This window comes from Zootoca vivipara, chromosome 10 (genome assembly GCF_963506605.1).
Source record: "Zootoca vivipara chromosome 10, rZooViv1.1, whole genome shotgun sequence".
Lineage (NCBI taxonomy): Eukaryota > Metazoa > Chordata > Lepidosauria > Squamata > Lacertidae > Zootoca > Zootoca vivipara.
Genome location: NC_083285.1, coordinates 34,022,924 through 34,039,161, shown reverse-complemented (window position 1 = coordinate 34,039,161; position 16,238 = coordinate 34,022,924). Strand labels below are relative to the sequence as shown.

Here is a 16,238-nt window from a genome sequence, read left to right as displayed (position 1 = left end):
GAGGAGGGGTGCCAAGAGAAAGAGATCAGGCAGGCTGCTGCGGTAGCCAAGGAGTCTTCCCCTCCTGTATGGCCAGCTCCTTACCCTCCTGGTCTCCCAGAACACGAAGGGGGATGAAGAGGGCAGAGCAAAGAGAGACAAGATGAAGGAGCCTCAGATTGCTGGGGAGGAGGAGACAAGGTGGGAAAGCAATGACCTTCAGTCCTTGCAACTGCCTCCATGGGGCAAGATCTACTGGTAAAAGTGGCCATGCTCACTCAGTCTGAGGTGGTTTTTGTTTCTTTGAATAAAGAATTAACCTCCCTGACAGCTCATGAGTTATTACTCACCTGACCCCGACCCCTGTCCTGACCGAAGGGTTTTTAACAAATCTGAACAGGAAAATGATTCTGGGATTTCAAAGCTCAGTTGAGGTGAGCTTTTACCATGCGCAGGGGGCAAACCACGTATACCATCTTGAAGTTATTGGAGAAAGGGCAGGATATAAATGCAATAAAAATAAAATAACAAATCTGTGGTACTTGTTTGTGGAGGTGCTGTGTCCTGGTAGATTCTGAATGCTTGGTGTTATTGTTTTCATTCAGGGCACTTCCAAGAGGGGGCCTAGTTTGCAAATGGATGGAATGCCTTTCATACTGAGGGCCCCCACCTCCAGCCGCCCAGAGTGGTGGGGGAAACCCCGCCAGATGGGTGGGGAATAAATAATAATAATAATAATAATTCTTTTTACTCTACAGTCATACCTCAGAAGTCGAACAGAATCCGTTCCGGAAGTATGTTCGACTTCCAAAACGTTCGACTTCCAAAGCACGGCTTCTGATTGGCTGCAGGAAGCTCTTGCAGCCAATCAGAAGCTGCAGAAGCCGCGCCGGACATTTGGCTTCCAAAAGAACATTTGAAAACCGGAACAATCACTTCCAGTTTTCAATCGTTCGAGAGCTGGAACGTTCGACCCCCAAGGAGTTCAGGAGCCGAGGTACAACTGTACATTTATGGTGATGGGTTCATGGTAGTTTTGGAGCAGTTACACCTGGTCCTGCCTTCAATTCTGTGGGTGCCTGAATAATAATAATAATAATAATAATAATAATAATAATAATAATAATAATAATAATAATTTATTTATACCCTGCCCATCTGGCCGGGTTTTGAGGTGGACATAATGTTTCGTTTCCAATAAGTGCATGTCTCATAACTTCCTGCTGAAATCCTGTAGCTTTTCATACCACAAATGTTCCAAGTTTGGGAAGGAGCATACCCCACTTTTGTTGTGCAAAAGTGCCCTTCCAAATGGCAATAATATGATGGCACTGGGGAAGCATCGCAAAACAACTAATAAAGTGCAAGAATGGATGGATGGCCCAGTATAAATCCACTACCAATTATCCCCTTGACATGTTGCAAAATATACCATATGAAACAAGAGAAAAAATATCAGTCTAAAGGGGTCCTAAACAGTAAGAGAAACACCCATTGGATCCAGGTGGTAGTTTTATTGTGCATATGAACTTCTCTCACTTCCTGTCTCAAGTTTGGGGTTGTGAGAAAAATGCCAGCAGCAGCAGGCCTGACTGAATTTTGTCCGACTCAGTCTCCGTCTCAAGCCTTCCTTTATTTCAATTAAGTTTGAGTTTGCCTTTATGAACTTCGGAGCGTGAGTGCTTCTTTCAAAGAGGCTAACATTTTGTCCATCCAAAGGAGCTTGGAATGTGGCAGGGGAAAGGGAGGAGAAGTAAATCAAAGCAGATAGCAATTTGCCAGATGTAAAGTATTTTTCTTCATTCCTCCTCCCCACCTCCCTTCATCACCAACGCACACATACTCTCTTTTTCTTTTTTCTTACTATCAGAAATTTCAGAATGTTTGCTGACATTTTAATTCTTCCTTCATCTTTCAGAGGCACTGACATGTCATCCAGAAACAGAAGTTTCTCTCTCTCTCTCTCTCTCTCTCTCTCTCTCTCTCTCTCTCTCTCTCTCTCTTGCTCTCCATCTCACTCTCCTGCTGAAAAAAATCAGTGGGAGTTTTCCTTTGAGTCCTTGCAGCGATCACTGAAACTCAAAACACACACACCAATGTGTACTGCTGTCAGTTTCAAATTGTAACTGAGTTTGAACCGCAGCAGATAGGCTTCAGACTTCCCCAAACATTTTCCAGCTCAGCTCAGGCTGAAATTGCCTGAATCATATGAAATTGCCTTTGCCTTGGGGCGCAGATTAAGGTTGCGCAATCCTTTTACCTACTTTTCTGAGACATAAACAGGATTGAATTTAGCGGGACATCATTCTGGATAGACACGTCTGGGTTGCACTCGAAGAAAGATGCCCAATAGTTAAGGACAACTTCATAGAGGTATCTTTTAATACTGGTGAAGGTACAAAACAAATAAGAAAGGTATCATTCCTTAATAAATTATGGGTTGAATTCTGAGATCCCATGGGATTCACAGAACACTCCTGCTCATGGATGAAAGGAAAGGTGATTTTTCTGGAGTCTCTCTATCCCTGGCACATGAGCGTACCCAGCGAGGGGCAGCAAAAAGAAATTACCGTATTTTACAGACCATAACCCGCACTTTTCCCCTCTGAAAACTGAAGGGGAAAAGTCGCTGCGGGTTTTGTAAATCGGGCTGTTTCCGCCCCCTCCGCGGCTGCAGCCAGCAATAGGAATGTGGGAGGGGGGAGGAGCAGCCTGAGCTGGGGGAGGGGTGGACAGGAGCACCATCCTTCCTTCCTTCCATCCTTCCTTCCCCCTCTTTCTTTCTTACTTTTTCTCTCTCCCTCCCTCCCTTCTCTCTCTCTCTCACCCCTTCCTTCCTTCCTTCCTTCTCTCTTCTCTCTCTCTCTCTCTCTCACCCACCCACCCACCCCTTCCTTCCTTCCTTCCTTCTCTCTCTTCCCTCCCTCCCTCCTTCCTTCCCTCTCTCTTCCCCCTCTCTTGCCCCCCCCCAGTTTTGATCCTGGGTACGCCCCTGCCCTGGCACCCCCTATATACCCCAAAAGTGGTCGGACTCGGACTCCCTACACAGCTTGCTAAAATGTTTCCCTTGCAGCACTGTCATAACAAATGCATTTTCCACCAAAGACTTCCTGCTATACTGTGAATAAGGAATTCTGCCTTGACACAGCATTGACACCAAGCAACGTAGAGCAGATGTCCTTCTTTAGTAGGTTTTATTCTTTTTTGCAGGTTTTACAATCATATTTCATCAACCACTCAGTACAACATATTGGGCTATTTTTTAAGAGGGCTTCTGGAGACTGGCCCATGGTGGTTCTATTTTGAGTCCTCCTACATGTTTATGCTTAAAAATGTGATTGTTAAATAGCATATCAGGCATCTGGCTTAAGCGGGCTCCTTTCTATCTCCTGATCGGTAGCAATTCTTCACACAGCAGCTTACGATTGGGTCCTTTAAATATGGGAAATAAGAAACGATGGTGAGCGGGTGTTTTTTTTTCTTCTTCCTTTTACCTGAACTCTGAAAAAGAAGGGCATTCTCTTACATTACATGGCCCAGGAGATGTTAGCGGTATGTTCTTTGGCTTTCATTCGTAGAACTGCAATACTGGAAGACCTCCGTTCAAATTCCGGCTTGGTTTCAAATGCATGTCCATTGGTGGTTCCAGAAAGTAAAGAGTCAGTGAAGAAATTGTTGAGGGGAACATGGCTGAATTGGCTCTGGTGGTTCGAAAAACCCGAGTACCCAGAATCTGTCCGAGGCGAATGAGAGTAAGGGGTCATACAAGAGGAGGTCTCCCGTGGAAGCATGCAGGAAGTCACCACCGAACCGCTCGCTGCATTTCCTGCCCACAAATTGTTCTGAATCTGGAACATATGAAACAAAGAAGATTAAATGTGCACAATCGCCGCCACCCCTCCTTAACATAGCTTTCTGCTTCGTTTGGTCCGTTTTCGGGCAATCAGGTGACACACGTAACTGTAGAACGTTTATTTCTGTGGAAATGACAAACCTGATGCTAACAGGGATCCAAAGGGTTTGCTTGTTTAGCTGCACATTGCATGGCCTCTACAAAAATGTTCAAAATCAAAATGGGATAGGTTCCCAGGGAAAGGGTTTTTGCGGTTTTAATCACAAGACTGTGTGACAACCAACTTTTCACCTGGCTCCAGTGAGAGCAATGTGTCCATGGAAGCTGATTCATGGGCATCAGGTTGTCTTCTAGGAATAAGCCCTGTGTGCTCAAAAGTCAGCTGAATTAGAGGGCCCCTGCATCCAACATCCCAAACTGTTCCTGCAGTTCCCTTGCAGTTCCAAATGTACAGGAAGTTGAAGTTCATTGTGCATCTTTCAGTGTGAAAGAGATGCATAATTCTGCCCTTTGCACCTAAAAAGAACTGGATCAAGAGCCATCTATCTGAGCATCTTGTTTTTCAAATAGTCTCCAACAGATCCCCTGGACTTTTGCATCGGGGCATCAGTCCCAGCACCTGATATTCAGAGGTCTGTGGAGGTACTATAGACAGCAACCAGTAAGAAGTACGCTCCATGAATTTCCTTAATTTTTAAAGCCGCCTAACCTAGTGGCCATCAACACATCTTGTGGTGGTGAGTTCCACAAGCTACTTATGCACAGTGCGAAGAAGTACCTCCTTCTGTCTGTCCTGAACCTGCTGCCAGTCAACTTCTTTGGGTGACTCCGAGTTCTAGAATTATGAGAGAGAGAAAGTTCCGTCTGTGCTCTCCTCCCCATTTGTCATTTTATAAACCTCTATCATGTCAAATTGCCAGCCATCTTTATTGACTAAATTGTGCATGACACAGTAAGCATGCAGAGATGTCACAAGAATTACTCGTGTATCCTTTCTACTGCTGCTGCTGCTGCTTTTTGACATGCAAAACAAAAATAAAACAATTTAGCAATGTTGCTCTCGAACATGATATTGATGCTTCTGATGGCTTTCCTCATCCAATTGAACTAGTGCTGTGATTCTGTTTAGCGTTAATGCTCTGCTTCCTGGAATACCAGTCACTCCTATGGGCACAGCTCCTGGGGAACCAATTCATCCCCTTCCCCTCCATACCAAAATTCCAGTTTCACATTTCCATCCTGTCTTGCACGTGTCCACGTTCCACTCCTATTACTATTCCTTAATGATGTTTCTATCTGACCTTTCCTCAAATGAACAAGAGATGCATGTGTCCCCACTACCCACCCTGCTTTATCTCACAACAACCTTATAAAGTAGGCTAGACTGAGATATAGTAACTGACCCAAGATGACCCCCATGGACTTCAGGGCTGGGTGAGGGTTCAAACTTGTTATTTTCTAAATAAAATTAGGCCGATGAGAACGTGTGTGCATGCATATGCACCAACATTCAAGCACTCCCCAAACTGAAAACACCATGAGCTGTAATTTTGTGGGATTTGCCAGGCCAATGTGGAGGACTTCTGTTTCATCACATGAAGAAAGCAAGTGTAAAGTGAAATACATTCTGAGAGTCCATGGGCATTTTATTTCATCAATCTGATTTGCTTTTAATAGAAAGTAAAAGGAAAAAAAATTAAGAGCCCTTCCTCATATATATACTGTGTGTGTGTGTGTGTGTGTGTGTGTGTGTGTTAAAAGGATATATGAAAGAGAAATAGTGTGTGCTTTACTGCTGCGTCAAATCCTCTCCAAGTTTAATTTTTGCTTTATGAGGAGCTAAATGCCTTCTACCATTTTTTCCCCGGGTGGATGTTTGCAACGGTTCTTACCCGTTATTTTCCTAGTGAGTGTGCCTATGAAAGGGGCCTCATTCCTTAGCTCAAAAAGTTAGGTATGTGTGCAGCTGCAACCTTATATTCTGAACTCTGCATGGAGGTGCAAGCTGTAAAAGTTCAAGAAGAGCTGCGAAGGGAAAGCTTATCACTCTGATCTGGCCTCAGACCCAGCCCTGGACCACAGAGTGAATGGGGACGGAGGGGGTGGGAGGAATGCCAAATCATTTTGTCTAAAAAAGCAAAACGACGCAGATTCATTACAGTTGTGGCAGGACAAATATGCCCTCAGGCCTTTGTTTTTGCAGATTGTCGGGGGGGGGGGGACAAAATTCCAAGCCAGGGTCACCTTAGAAGCACCAAATTCTATCGCCCTCCTAGACTCCCACACAAAGGAGGAGTGCCCCCCCCAACATATTTAGCTAAAGGTGAGGTGGCCTCTGCACACATACCACTGCCCATTCATAGGGGCTTTGGAGGCATTAGGGCAGTATGACCAGCTCCACCACACTGGGCGCTAAACCGAAGGGTCTCTCTAGGGCATTGCAACTATGACATAGTGAATTAAGCAGAACGGAAGGCAAGAGGCACACAGCACTACTGGAATTCGAAAGACCAAAGTCTGAATGTTCTGGCATAATTGGGAATTCCAAAGCACAGGTGTAGAGCTTTACGGATCCTGTTTCGGGAAGCTTTTGACGTTTGATATTTGCAGTCTCATATGAACAGCCCACAGGTCCATCTAGCATTATTTAACCTGGTTTTTTGTTTTTGTTTTATCCTGACCGGCAGTGGCTCTAAGGATTTCACATTGGGGTGGGGGTGGGGACAACGACAACATTCCCAGCCCTGCCTGGAGATGTCAGTCAGTGTAGACAACTCTGAACAAATTGGACCATTGGCCCAACGTGATGTAAAAGCAGCTCTCCTAGGTTCATTATGACGCGATTCCTCCAGCAATGTTGCATGCCAGGTTTTTGTCAAGCGGGATACTTGGAGTGCCAAGGAACAATGGGATGATGTTGGAAGCATACGAGGGGAGGATTAAAAGGAAAGAAAATGGATCAGTGGACCAAATTATTTTCATGCCAAAGTAAAAGGGGACTAAATCCTTAAAGAGCCAGAAGTTCCTGTAGCAACGCATGCTTTAAGTGCAGCCAGGCAAATGCTTTCCCATGTTTCATCATCTGCCTATCCCTTTAATTTGTCTTGAAATGCTAGAATTTAACCACAAAAGTCATGTCAAGCAAATAAAACTGAAAATTTATAAAGCTGGCAAGTAGGTTGTTTAGCTTTTCTTTACTTGAGGGAAACGGAATCATAAATTTGCTTGGTTTGTGAGCATGATGCAACTTTAAAAGTTGTCATCCTGTCTGTTTCACAGCACCACTTAAAAGCCTCATTCTCTGTTCCTCAAACTAGCAATTCTTTATTTTAAGTGGATGGGTAAAGATTTGCAGCAGGTTGACTGTTTAACAAGATATATGCTGTTAAGTTTCTCTAAATAAACTCCTAAGTGTAAAATATATATTGGAATTTTAAAAATAAATACAGCCCTGTTTTACAATACGTAGAAAACATCAGTGCCTCTCCTGGAATGTAGGGCAGAAAGGAGACAGTACTTGAATTTAAAGAAAATATTTTTCCTGTGATCTGTGTAGTATATAAAAGGCAATTCAAGGCGATTCTGAATAAGCCTATACATAGATCTCATCTCTGGTTTCTGTTAACATCACAAACATCTTGAGTTTTGCTCTTGTGGTTACTGTGAAATCACTAAAGAACCCTTCAATATTTTTTCCTTACTATAGTACATGTGTGTGAGTGGCAGTGGGGGTGGGTGGGGGTAGAAGCACTGTAAGATTCAATCAGATTAGCAAACACATTAATCAACTACAATTTTAGTTGATTAATAGACAGAGGTAACTTTAATCTGTGAGGGCACATATTAATTTTTGAAGCTGTTTTGACTCCTGTGTGTTACGATAACAGCAATGAAACAGAAAAATATTAAAGATGGTTTTGTTTTTTCTTTTGACAAGGTGGTCATTTTTCTTATTAGCTAGTAAATTATCACCTCCTTCAGTATCTCAGATGGCCACCTACGTTGTGGTAACTTGCACATTTATTTAGATGCATTTGATCAGAGCAATCTTATGCATGCCAACCCAGAAGCAAGTCCCATTGAATTCAACTGGGCTTTCTCCAGGTAAGTGGATATAAGGATTGCAGCCTTATTCGGTTAAATCAACTACAATTTCTTTAGCGCTAATTGATATATTTGCTAGTGGACAATATAAATAGGCAAACACTAGCAAACTTATACTAGTTAGGCTTCTGAATTTGGCCTGTCGGGTGCAGAGATCTGTTATCTCCAGCCCTTGGAATGAATTAGTTCAGTTGAACAAAGTTGACTTCCAACAGCTTGCAGCAAAAAGCACAAGTACAGGAACAAAGCAAATGAACAGGAACAAAGCTTTTAACAGCTGTCTGAAAGACAGAAATTAAACAGGATAAGTCTTTTCTAGTATGAAAATACAGTTATGGGGAAAGCGTCATCTGTTGCCATTCTGTCGGTCAGACTTCTTTTTTTGGTTTAGATTTGGTTTAGATTTACTTTTGAACCCTGAGCTTCAGCACAGTGCTTTGTAACATTCAGAATGTGTAGGGGGGGAATACTAATTTTTTATGAACTTCAAGAAGTTATAAATTTGGATAAACGTGAACTATTTGTTTTGTAAAAGGATGGGCTTTTTAAAAAACAAAGTTTCCAAGCCCTGGTTATCTCTGATCTAAGCACTAAGGATCTCTTCACTCCAGTCTTAGCACTAAGCACCACAGTACTAAGATCAGTTTATTTTCTCTCTTAGCGCTGTGGTACCTAGCAGGTAGCATTTTCCTTTGCAGGTAGAATTTTCTTTTGCAGGTAACATTTTCCTTATCTCTTACCTTACCACTGTAGGAACATAGGGGGGGGGGACTTCTGCCTATTCTTCAAAAGCCAGCAGGCACAAAAGGCCTTTCTCTGCTCTTTAAAAAGCTTATCTCCAGTCCAATTTAGCTGCTACTCTTTTAACATCAAAGAGGCTTATCTCCATTCTTAACGCTGCAGATTTAACAGTATTGTTCAGCTATGGCCCTTTAAAAATGTCGCTGATACAATAACCGCTTTTTGTTGCTACCACTGCAGACTCTCGACCGGGGCTATGTACACACTACACATTTAAAGCACATTTCCTTCCCCAAAGAAACCTTGAAACTGTAGTTTCCAAAGGGTGTGAGAAACATAGCTCTGTGGTGGGAAGACTACAGTTCCCAGGATTCGGGGAGGGTGGTGTTGTAAAAATTTTGCAGAGCTACACGGCCCTAGAATTAAGTGGATCCTCGACCCAGGAAGAGTCCAGGTATCCTGGCAAGCAGACAAGGTTTAAGCGTCTCCTGCCCACCAAATAACAGAGACCAAACCAGGACGTGCGAAGCAAGGCACTTTTATTTTTGCTGTTGCAACAGGGTCCTTCCTCTCACACAGGAGAACAAGGAAGGAACCCCAAACAAAGATGTCTTGTCCTTAAAAAGAGATTTGAAATTGGTTTCAGCCCACCCCCCAGAAGCATCATCCATATGTCACAGAAGGGGTGTAGCCCAAGACCCCTCTCCCTAGATTCATCATAGGTACATCATGAAAGGGGAGGTCTGGTGGCAGTAATCTGAGCATCCTGGACCCTGCCCCCTGCCCCCAAAACCTAATCAACAAAATTGAGAGATATTTACATTTCCCTGTTTCCCAGCCAAGTTAATCACACCCTTTTGTCTGGCAGTCAGGTATCAGGATGCCAGGGATTATCACTTTAATTCCTGAGACAATGAGAAGGTTCCCCCCACCCCCCTTCTTCCTTGCAGAGGAACACCTGGTCAGAGAGAGTCAAAATGGTGTCAGTCAGGCCTGTTTTCCTGTGCTGCTTCAGACATGTTTCTGTACATTCATGTACATGTTTTATGAACAATTATTATATATATATATATATGACCTCAAAATTCTTATAACAATATCCCCCATTTGGGGCTATAATTTTTCTTAAAAATTGTTGCCCCACAAAAGAATAACCAGATGTGTTGTTTTAGTACTTTGGGAGAAGCATTTCTCAAAAATGGTCTACGTATTTCATTTAACAGGATGGTCCACCAATATTGACTGGAAAGTGCAGTTTGTTTGTTTTTAATTAATTTATTACAGCCATGGCAGACTAAATTCTCTGCCCCCTTATCTATGGGTAATATGGTCATAGAGCCAGAATTCATAAAATCCTTTGCATTCTCATTGATTTTCAGCCTTACCAATTCCAGACAAAATTTTCTGGCCCTTTATTTACAGGGATGGTCAAGGCTCATTCTGCTTGATTATGAATTTGTATGTGCTTGAACTGTTGGCTGGAGTTTTGCAGTTAAAAAAAATAGCTGACAATATGGTGGAAAAAATAACACCAGACATTCATTTTCAATGCATGATATACCATCTCTACCTCTTTCTGAATGGCACCTCAAACTCTTCATGCCAAACTTTAAAAATCTATCTTTCCATCCTTCTCCACCAAAGAGTAATGCTTGACTGAATTCAGGTCATTTCACTAAGCCACCAGAGTTTAAACTCACTTTTCAGTGCTTGAGTAATCTAGTCCACCCCTTCTGAAATATGGGGATCTCAACACTATCACTGCCCTTAGGATACACATACATTTGAGTACAGACGCCTGACTGGGAAGGAAACACAGGCTATGCCCTATCACGGAAGCACACGTGTGTACTAAGGGAAAAATAAGGAAGGGGAAGATTAAAAGTACCAACGTTATATAGAAGTCTTTAGCAAACCTTAAGATTGGATAAACAGTTTAAGAGGGAATTTACTTCCTTACTAAAACCATTCTGTCCATTTGAATCAAGGTTAAAGTGACTCAGATAGACATTTGCTGGCTATGGAGCCTCTACTTTTAATAACATTTCCCTAGAAGGAACACCATATTCCATAGTCACATGGTGAAACATTACATACAGAGCACATGGCTCCCTTGTGACACAGACCTTAAATATTGTGAGTTCACAAACAGATTGGGAAATGTTGAAGACTTTCATATGTGCTTAAACTTTAAACCTTAATAGAGAAAGTGATAAAAACTTATATAATCACTCCATAAAAACAACAATTACACTCTTGTTCCAACTCTGAAAACCAATAATCTTTCCTTGCCAGAAAGCAGAGCTGGGCTGAATTTCAACCCATCACCACATCAGACACATTGCCTTTCACATAGCTCTAAAATGGGGGTTAGAAGGGACCCTGAGGTCATTTAGTCTAACCCTCTAAGATACAGGATTCACAAGATTTGAATGAAAATACCAACTTTATACAGAACCCTTTAGCAGATGAGTTTTTTCCTTAAGAGACTGATATTAGGAGCCCAACAATAACCCTTCTGTCCAACACAATTGAAGTTAAAACTAGACTCAGATAGACAATTCCTGGCTATGGAAGCTCTACCTTTGACACACAAATCACCTTTATTGGAATAGCTGTTCAATTTTCCTTTAGTCAATATTCATCTAGTCACTTGGAGAAAGACTCCCCTTTGGAGCCTCTCTCAATAACAAACATTTGCACACCTCATTCTCATATTTATAATGTTTAAGATTGATCGGTTCAACATTGTTTCTATACTAGAAATTTAAACAAGTTGGCAGTTTTAACTATGCACACTTAAGAAGGCAGTCTATGGATGTTGTAGCCAATTTAAACACACCCCATAACATTCTAAACCTTGAGTACATCTCTTATCCACTTATAGCTGGAGTTTATGAACATTTTCAAGTTTAAAATATTTTCAAAGCATTGAGCAAGCATTTTTAAACTTACAGCTCGTTATTTTCCTTCATCCTGCCCCCTCTTTTTACTTTTGGAGAGGAAACAATGGCCTTCTACAGCCTCTTTAAAACAAACCTTTACACACTACCTCCACTCTTTTAAATATTTGCCATGTTTTTGGGTTGATCAAGCCCTTACATAAGATTATTTAAGCAAGCTTGCCTTAATTTTTATATTATTTTAAACTATGCATGCTTTAAAAAAGGCAGTCTGTGGGTGTCATGGCCAAATTTTAAACACAAACCCCTAATTTCCTAAACCTGGATTATATCTCTCATTTACTTTAAGGGGAACAATGAACTATAGCAGACACAAGGATCAGACGCACATACACTTAACAGACATCACACATACCCAGTAACAGACAACATGTAACGTGTAAACATTCTGAAGGGGGTACTGGTCTTCCAGGGTCAATTTTAAAGTGGAGATTCTCTGTATGTTAAAGGAACCTCCTGGTAGCCATTTCCCCTCATCTGGGTGGTCCATAGTAAATCGGACCCAATGTTTTTTTCTTACAAAGTTTTTGCAATTGGTTCCCTTCAAGCTTGTCCGCCCCGGGGATTTCATGCCAATTTAAGAGAACGAATTGGAGTGGACTTTCATCCTCAAAGTCCTTACCGGAGCAAAGCCTCAGTTGTGCTTTGCCTCGGTTGGGAGTCTGGGAAAGGAATTCCTTAGAGTGGGTTGCACCCATTTTACTTCTGTCTTTTTATACTGCAGTTCTGGGTCCCCGACCCTGTTCCTGGACACTCTTAACTTCCCGAGTCTATGACTCACCCCCACGTCCTAGTGGTGTTCCTGCCTGCCGTTCGCGTGCACTAACTACTAGGCGGCCTGGTGCAGCTAAAACCCTATTGGAACCCTCCCACTGGTCATCAATTGCCTGAGGGTTCCACAGCAACTTCCCTGCCTCTTACACACTAGACTCAGATCCTACTGAACGCTTGCCTACGCAATGTCAGGTCGGAACTGAGGAATACAGAGTAGTAGGAGAGGAACGGGCGCACTTGCAATCTCTGGTCATGGGTCATACCTAACAAAGGTCGCCATGGCAGGGGGGCGTCTTCACCCGAAGATTAAGAGCAGAGGAATAGGAAACAGAGCTGGGATAGCCAGATTCCCAGATTGGTAGAAAAGCGACAGTTTGCTCAGACTTCTGCTCAGTTTGGCAGAAGGGAGCTGGGACAGTCTTTCTAAGCTCTGCGTTTAACGTAAAGACTGTTGCCCGGGACCTCAGTTCTACTCTGTAACTGTGCCTGGCAGCCTTGCTGCAACTAAGGTCCAAAGAGGAGAGTAGAAAAGGATAGTCCAAGTGGAGAAATAGATTTTTAGTTGCTGTGGTTCTTAGCTCACCCAAGGTGTCCCCTTTTAATACTCACGACCGATCCTTTCAGTCGAATCCCGTTGTCTCCAGCTTCCAACTGGTTCCTAAAAAAAACAGCCTTGTCCCTTTAAACGTTGCTTCGTCCTGGGGGTCCCGCTTGGACTCTCAATTACTACCAAGTGCCTCGGGTCCTGAGGTTGGTTTACCCCCCTGCAAAAGAGGCAAGGGCGCGCTGGGCTCCCCTTCCTCAGTGAACCCGGAGCTCAAGGCAAAACTGGGTCCCTTCGTGGTCGCCAAACTGTTGTAAAAATTTTGCAGAGCTACACGGCCCTAGAATTAAGTGGATCCTCGACCCAGGAAGAGTCCAGGTATCCTGGCAAGCAGACAAGGTTTAAGCGTCTCCTGCCCACCAAATAACAGAGACCAAACCAGGACGTGCGAAGCAAGGCACTTTTATTTTTGCTGTTGCAACAGGGTCCTTCCTCTCACACAGGAGAACAAGGAAGGAACCCCAAACAAAGATGTCTTGTCCTTAAAAAGAGATTTGAAATTGGTTTCAGCCCACCCCCCAGAAGCATCATCCATATGTCACAGAAGGGGTGTAGCCCAAGACCCCTCTCCCTAGATTCATCATAGGTACATCATGAAAGGGGAGGTCTGGTGGCAGTAATCTGAGCATCCTGGACCCTGCCCCCTGCCCCCAAAACCTAATCAACAAAATTGAGAGATATTTACATTTCCCTGTTTCCCAGCCAAGTTAATCACACCCTTTTGTCTGGCAGTCAGGTATCAGGATGCCAGGGATTATCACTTTAATTCCTGAGACAATGAGAAGGTTCCCCCCACCCCCCTTCTTCCTTGCAGAGGAACACCTGGTCAGAGAGAGTCAAAATGGTGTCAGTCAGGCCTGTTTTCCTGTGCTGCTTCAGACATGTTTCTGTACATTCATGTACATGTTTTATGAACAATTATTATATATATATATATATGACCTCAAAATTCTTATAACAGTGGGTTAATGTGCTTCAAACGTATGATGTGTATACAGTCCTGATCTGCCCTTGAACGGTGCAGTGTTCTCAGTTTCTCCTCTTTTAAATAGTTAGCATTCTCTGCCTTTTTCTTGAAGTGCCTTAAACATGGACGGATAGCTCTTTCAAAGCATTTGTGCAAAATGCAATGCAAAGCAGACACTTAACCCCCAATGGTATTCTGACTGCCAACTTCTCCTGCTTATTTCGCTTTTGCTGCAGCCTCCTGAAAATGTTGACAGTGATACGACTATGGCGATTTTGAAGATGTTGAAGATCTCTTCTCTCTGCAGAATTTAGCAATGCAGGATAACTGGAGTTGCAAGCAGGGCATCAATCCCAAGGGGAAACTGAAACAGGGTCCCATAACCAATTGAGAGATGATCAGAAAATCTATATAAATGAAGGAATATTTGAATATTCCAAAAAAAAAGGATGAAGAGATATTTCTGTATTCCGTGGCGGCAGCAAGAATTTTAATCGCTAAATTGTGGAAAACCCAGGGAGTCCCTACGATTAGAGATTGGCAAGAGAAATTAATTAGTTATATTGATCTGGCCAAATTGACAAATTCGATAAGGGGTGGTTCAAATAAAAAGTTTAATAACAATTGGGAAAAATTTGGAATATATCTGCAAGAACTTGGGTTTAAAACGAATATTTTGTAGAATTCCCAAGAGGAAAGCAAATGGATGCAGTGGGAAAGTTAAAAACTTTGAAGCCAGGGAGGAAGAGAAGGGGAAGTCAATCGGGATAAGATGATATGAATATGGATATTGAAATGAAGATGTAGAAGCTAGACCGAAAAATATGGCAGAAGATAGGATAAGTTTTATTTGAATGTTTATGATTATTTGTATTTTTTTTGGTTGTTGTGTATTTTTTGTTGGAATTTTAGTTGACTGTTTTGTTTTATAATTATTTTAAATTCAATAAAGGTTATTTTAATTAAAAAAATGAAGGAATATCCACTCCAATTCTTAACATGGTAGGTAAGCTTTGTTGTTCTTCTTGTTGTTCTGGGTTTTTCTTCACAAAGCCTAATTGCTAAATATAAATCAGATCCTAGTTCTCTCTGCGTCTCCCAGGCTGCTCCAACTGGAAGAGGGAGAGACCCCATCAAGAAAGGGGTTGGGGGGAGAGAAGGCAGGAGGAACATAGGGTGAGGCTGCAGTTACTCAGTGGTAAAGAGAAAACATTCTGCATATCTTATTTAAAGAATTCTCTAATGTGGATTCACTAATGGAACTTAGGATGGTTGCATGTTGCTGTACCTCAGTGTTTCCCATCTGTGAAATAGGAGCAACATGGTCAAAGTTGTTTAAATACAATGTATTTTTAATTGGTTTATTCAAATTTTTAAGTACCCTCCACCAAATAACCCAGGGCAGTTATTCTGTGCATCTGTGTGCTACATGTATTTGCTTTGCCAGACTGCTTTTGCCACCTAAGCCATCGGCTGCCACGCCTTTCTACTTCCTCCTTTCTGCTTGCCGAACATCAGAGTCTGGATTCTGTTGGCTCTGCCACTGTTTACAAGGCTGTGCCCCTGAACACCTGGGCTCCATCTCACTCATCCAAAGCAGCCTCTTAAGTTAGTGGTTAAATGTATGACCCCTCCCCATGTATTTATGTTATGCTGTATCTCCTGAAAGGTCCTTTCAGTACGACACAGGCTGAAGATTCTGCCATTCTTCTGACCAGGAATCAGGCCCAGCCAGGCTTGATGTTAAACACACACATTTAATTTACTGAAAAAATGCAAATAGCATCTGCTGTTGGAGGGGTAGGACTAATAATGAGCAGGATCACAGCAGGAATGGGGGGAATTAAACCCTTTCCTCCCCTGAGGCTGTTCTGAAGAAAATCCCTGCCGGGTGCATTAGAAGGGAAATCCCCCATAGGCAGCAATTGGGGGGGGGGTTGGTTGGATCTTAAGAGCTACAACAGGGGTGGGGAAACTTTTCTGGCTGATGGGCCAGATGTTCATCTCCCTACCACCACCTGTCAAATACCTGATGTCACTATGACATCAGATCGCACTGTGATTTGATGCCCAGGTTGTCAGGACTTCAAAACTCAGAACAGGGTTGTATGAAAGCCCTGTTGCAAAGAGCCCTATATTGCTCTTTGAACCTCTGAAACCCATCATGTAGGATGCCGGATGTATAGCAAGTGGCTGTGACTTGCCCAAAATGGCTTCATGGGCCAAATGGAGATGCCTGGGAGGTCATTTCTC

The 16,238-nt window shown here is 42.7% G+C and overlaps 1 protein-coding gene across 1 annotated transcript in view; it reads right to left on the bottom strand.

Moving 5' to 3' along the window:
• Positions 1-3,497: 3,497 nt before the first annotated feature.
• Positions 3,498-16,238, bottom strand: part of ALX1 (ALX homeobox 1) — a 35,370-nt gene continuing 22,629 nt past the window's right edge. The window contains exon 4 of the mRNA XM_035128564.2: positions 3,498-3,827. Within this exon, the coding sequence (XP_034984455.1) occupies positions 3,507-3,827 (321 nt within the window). The 3' untranslated portion in view covers positions 3,498-3,506. The remainder of the gene's footprint in view (positions 3,828-16,238) is intronic.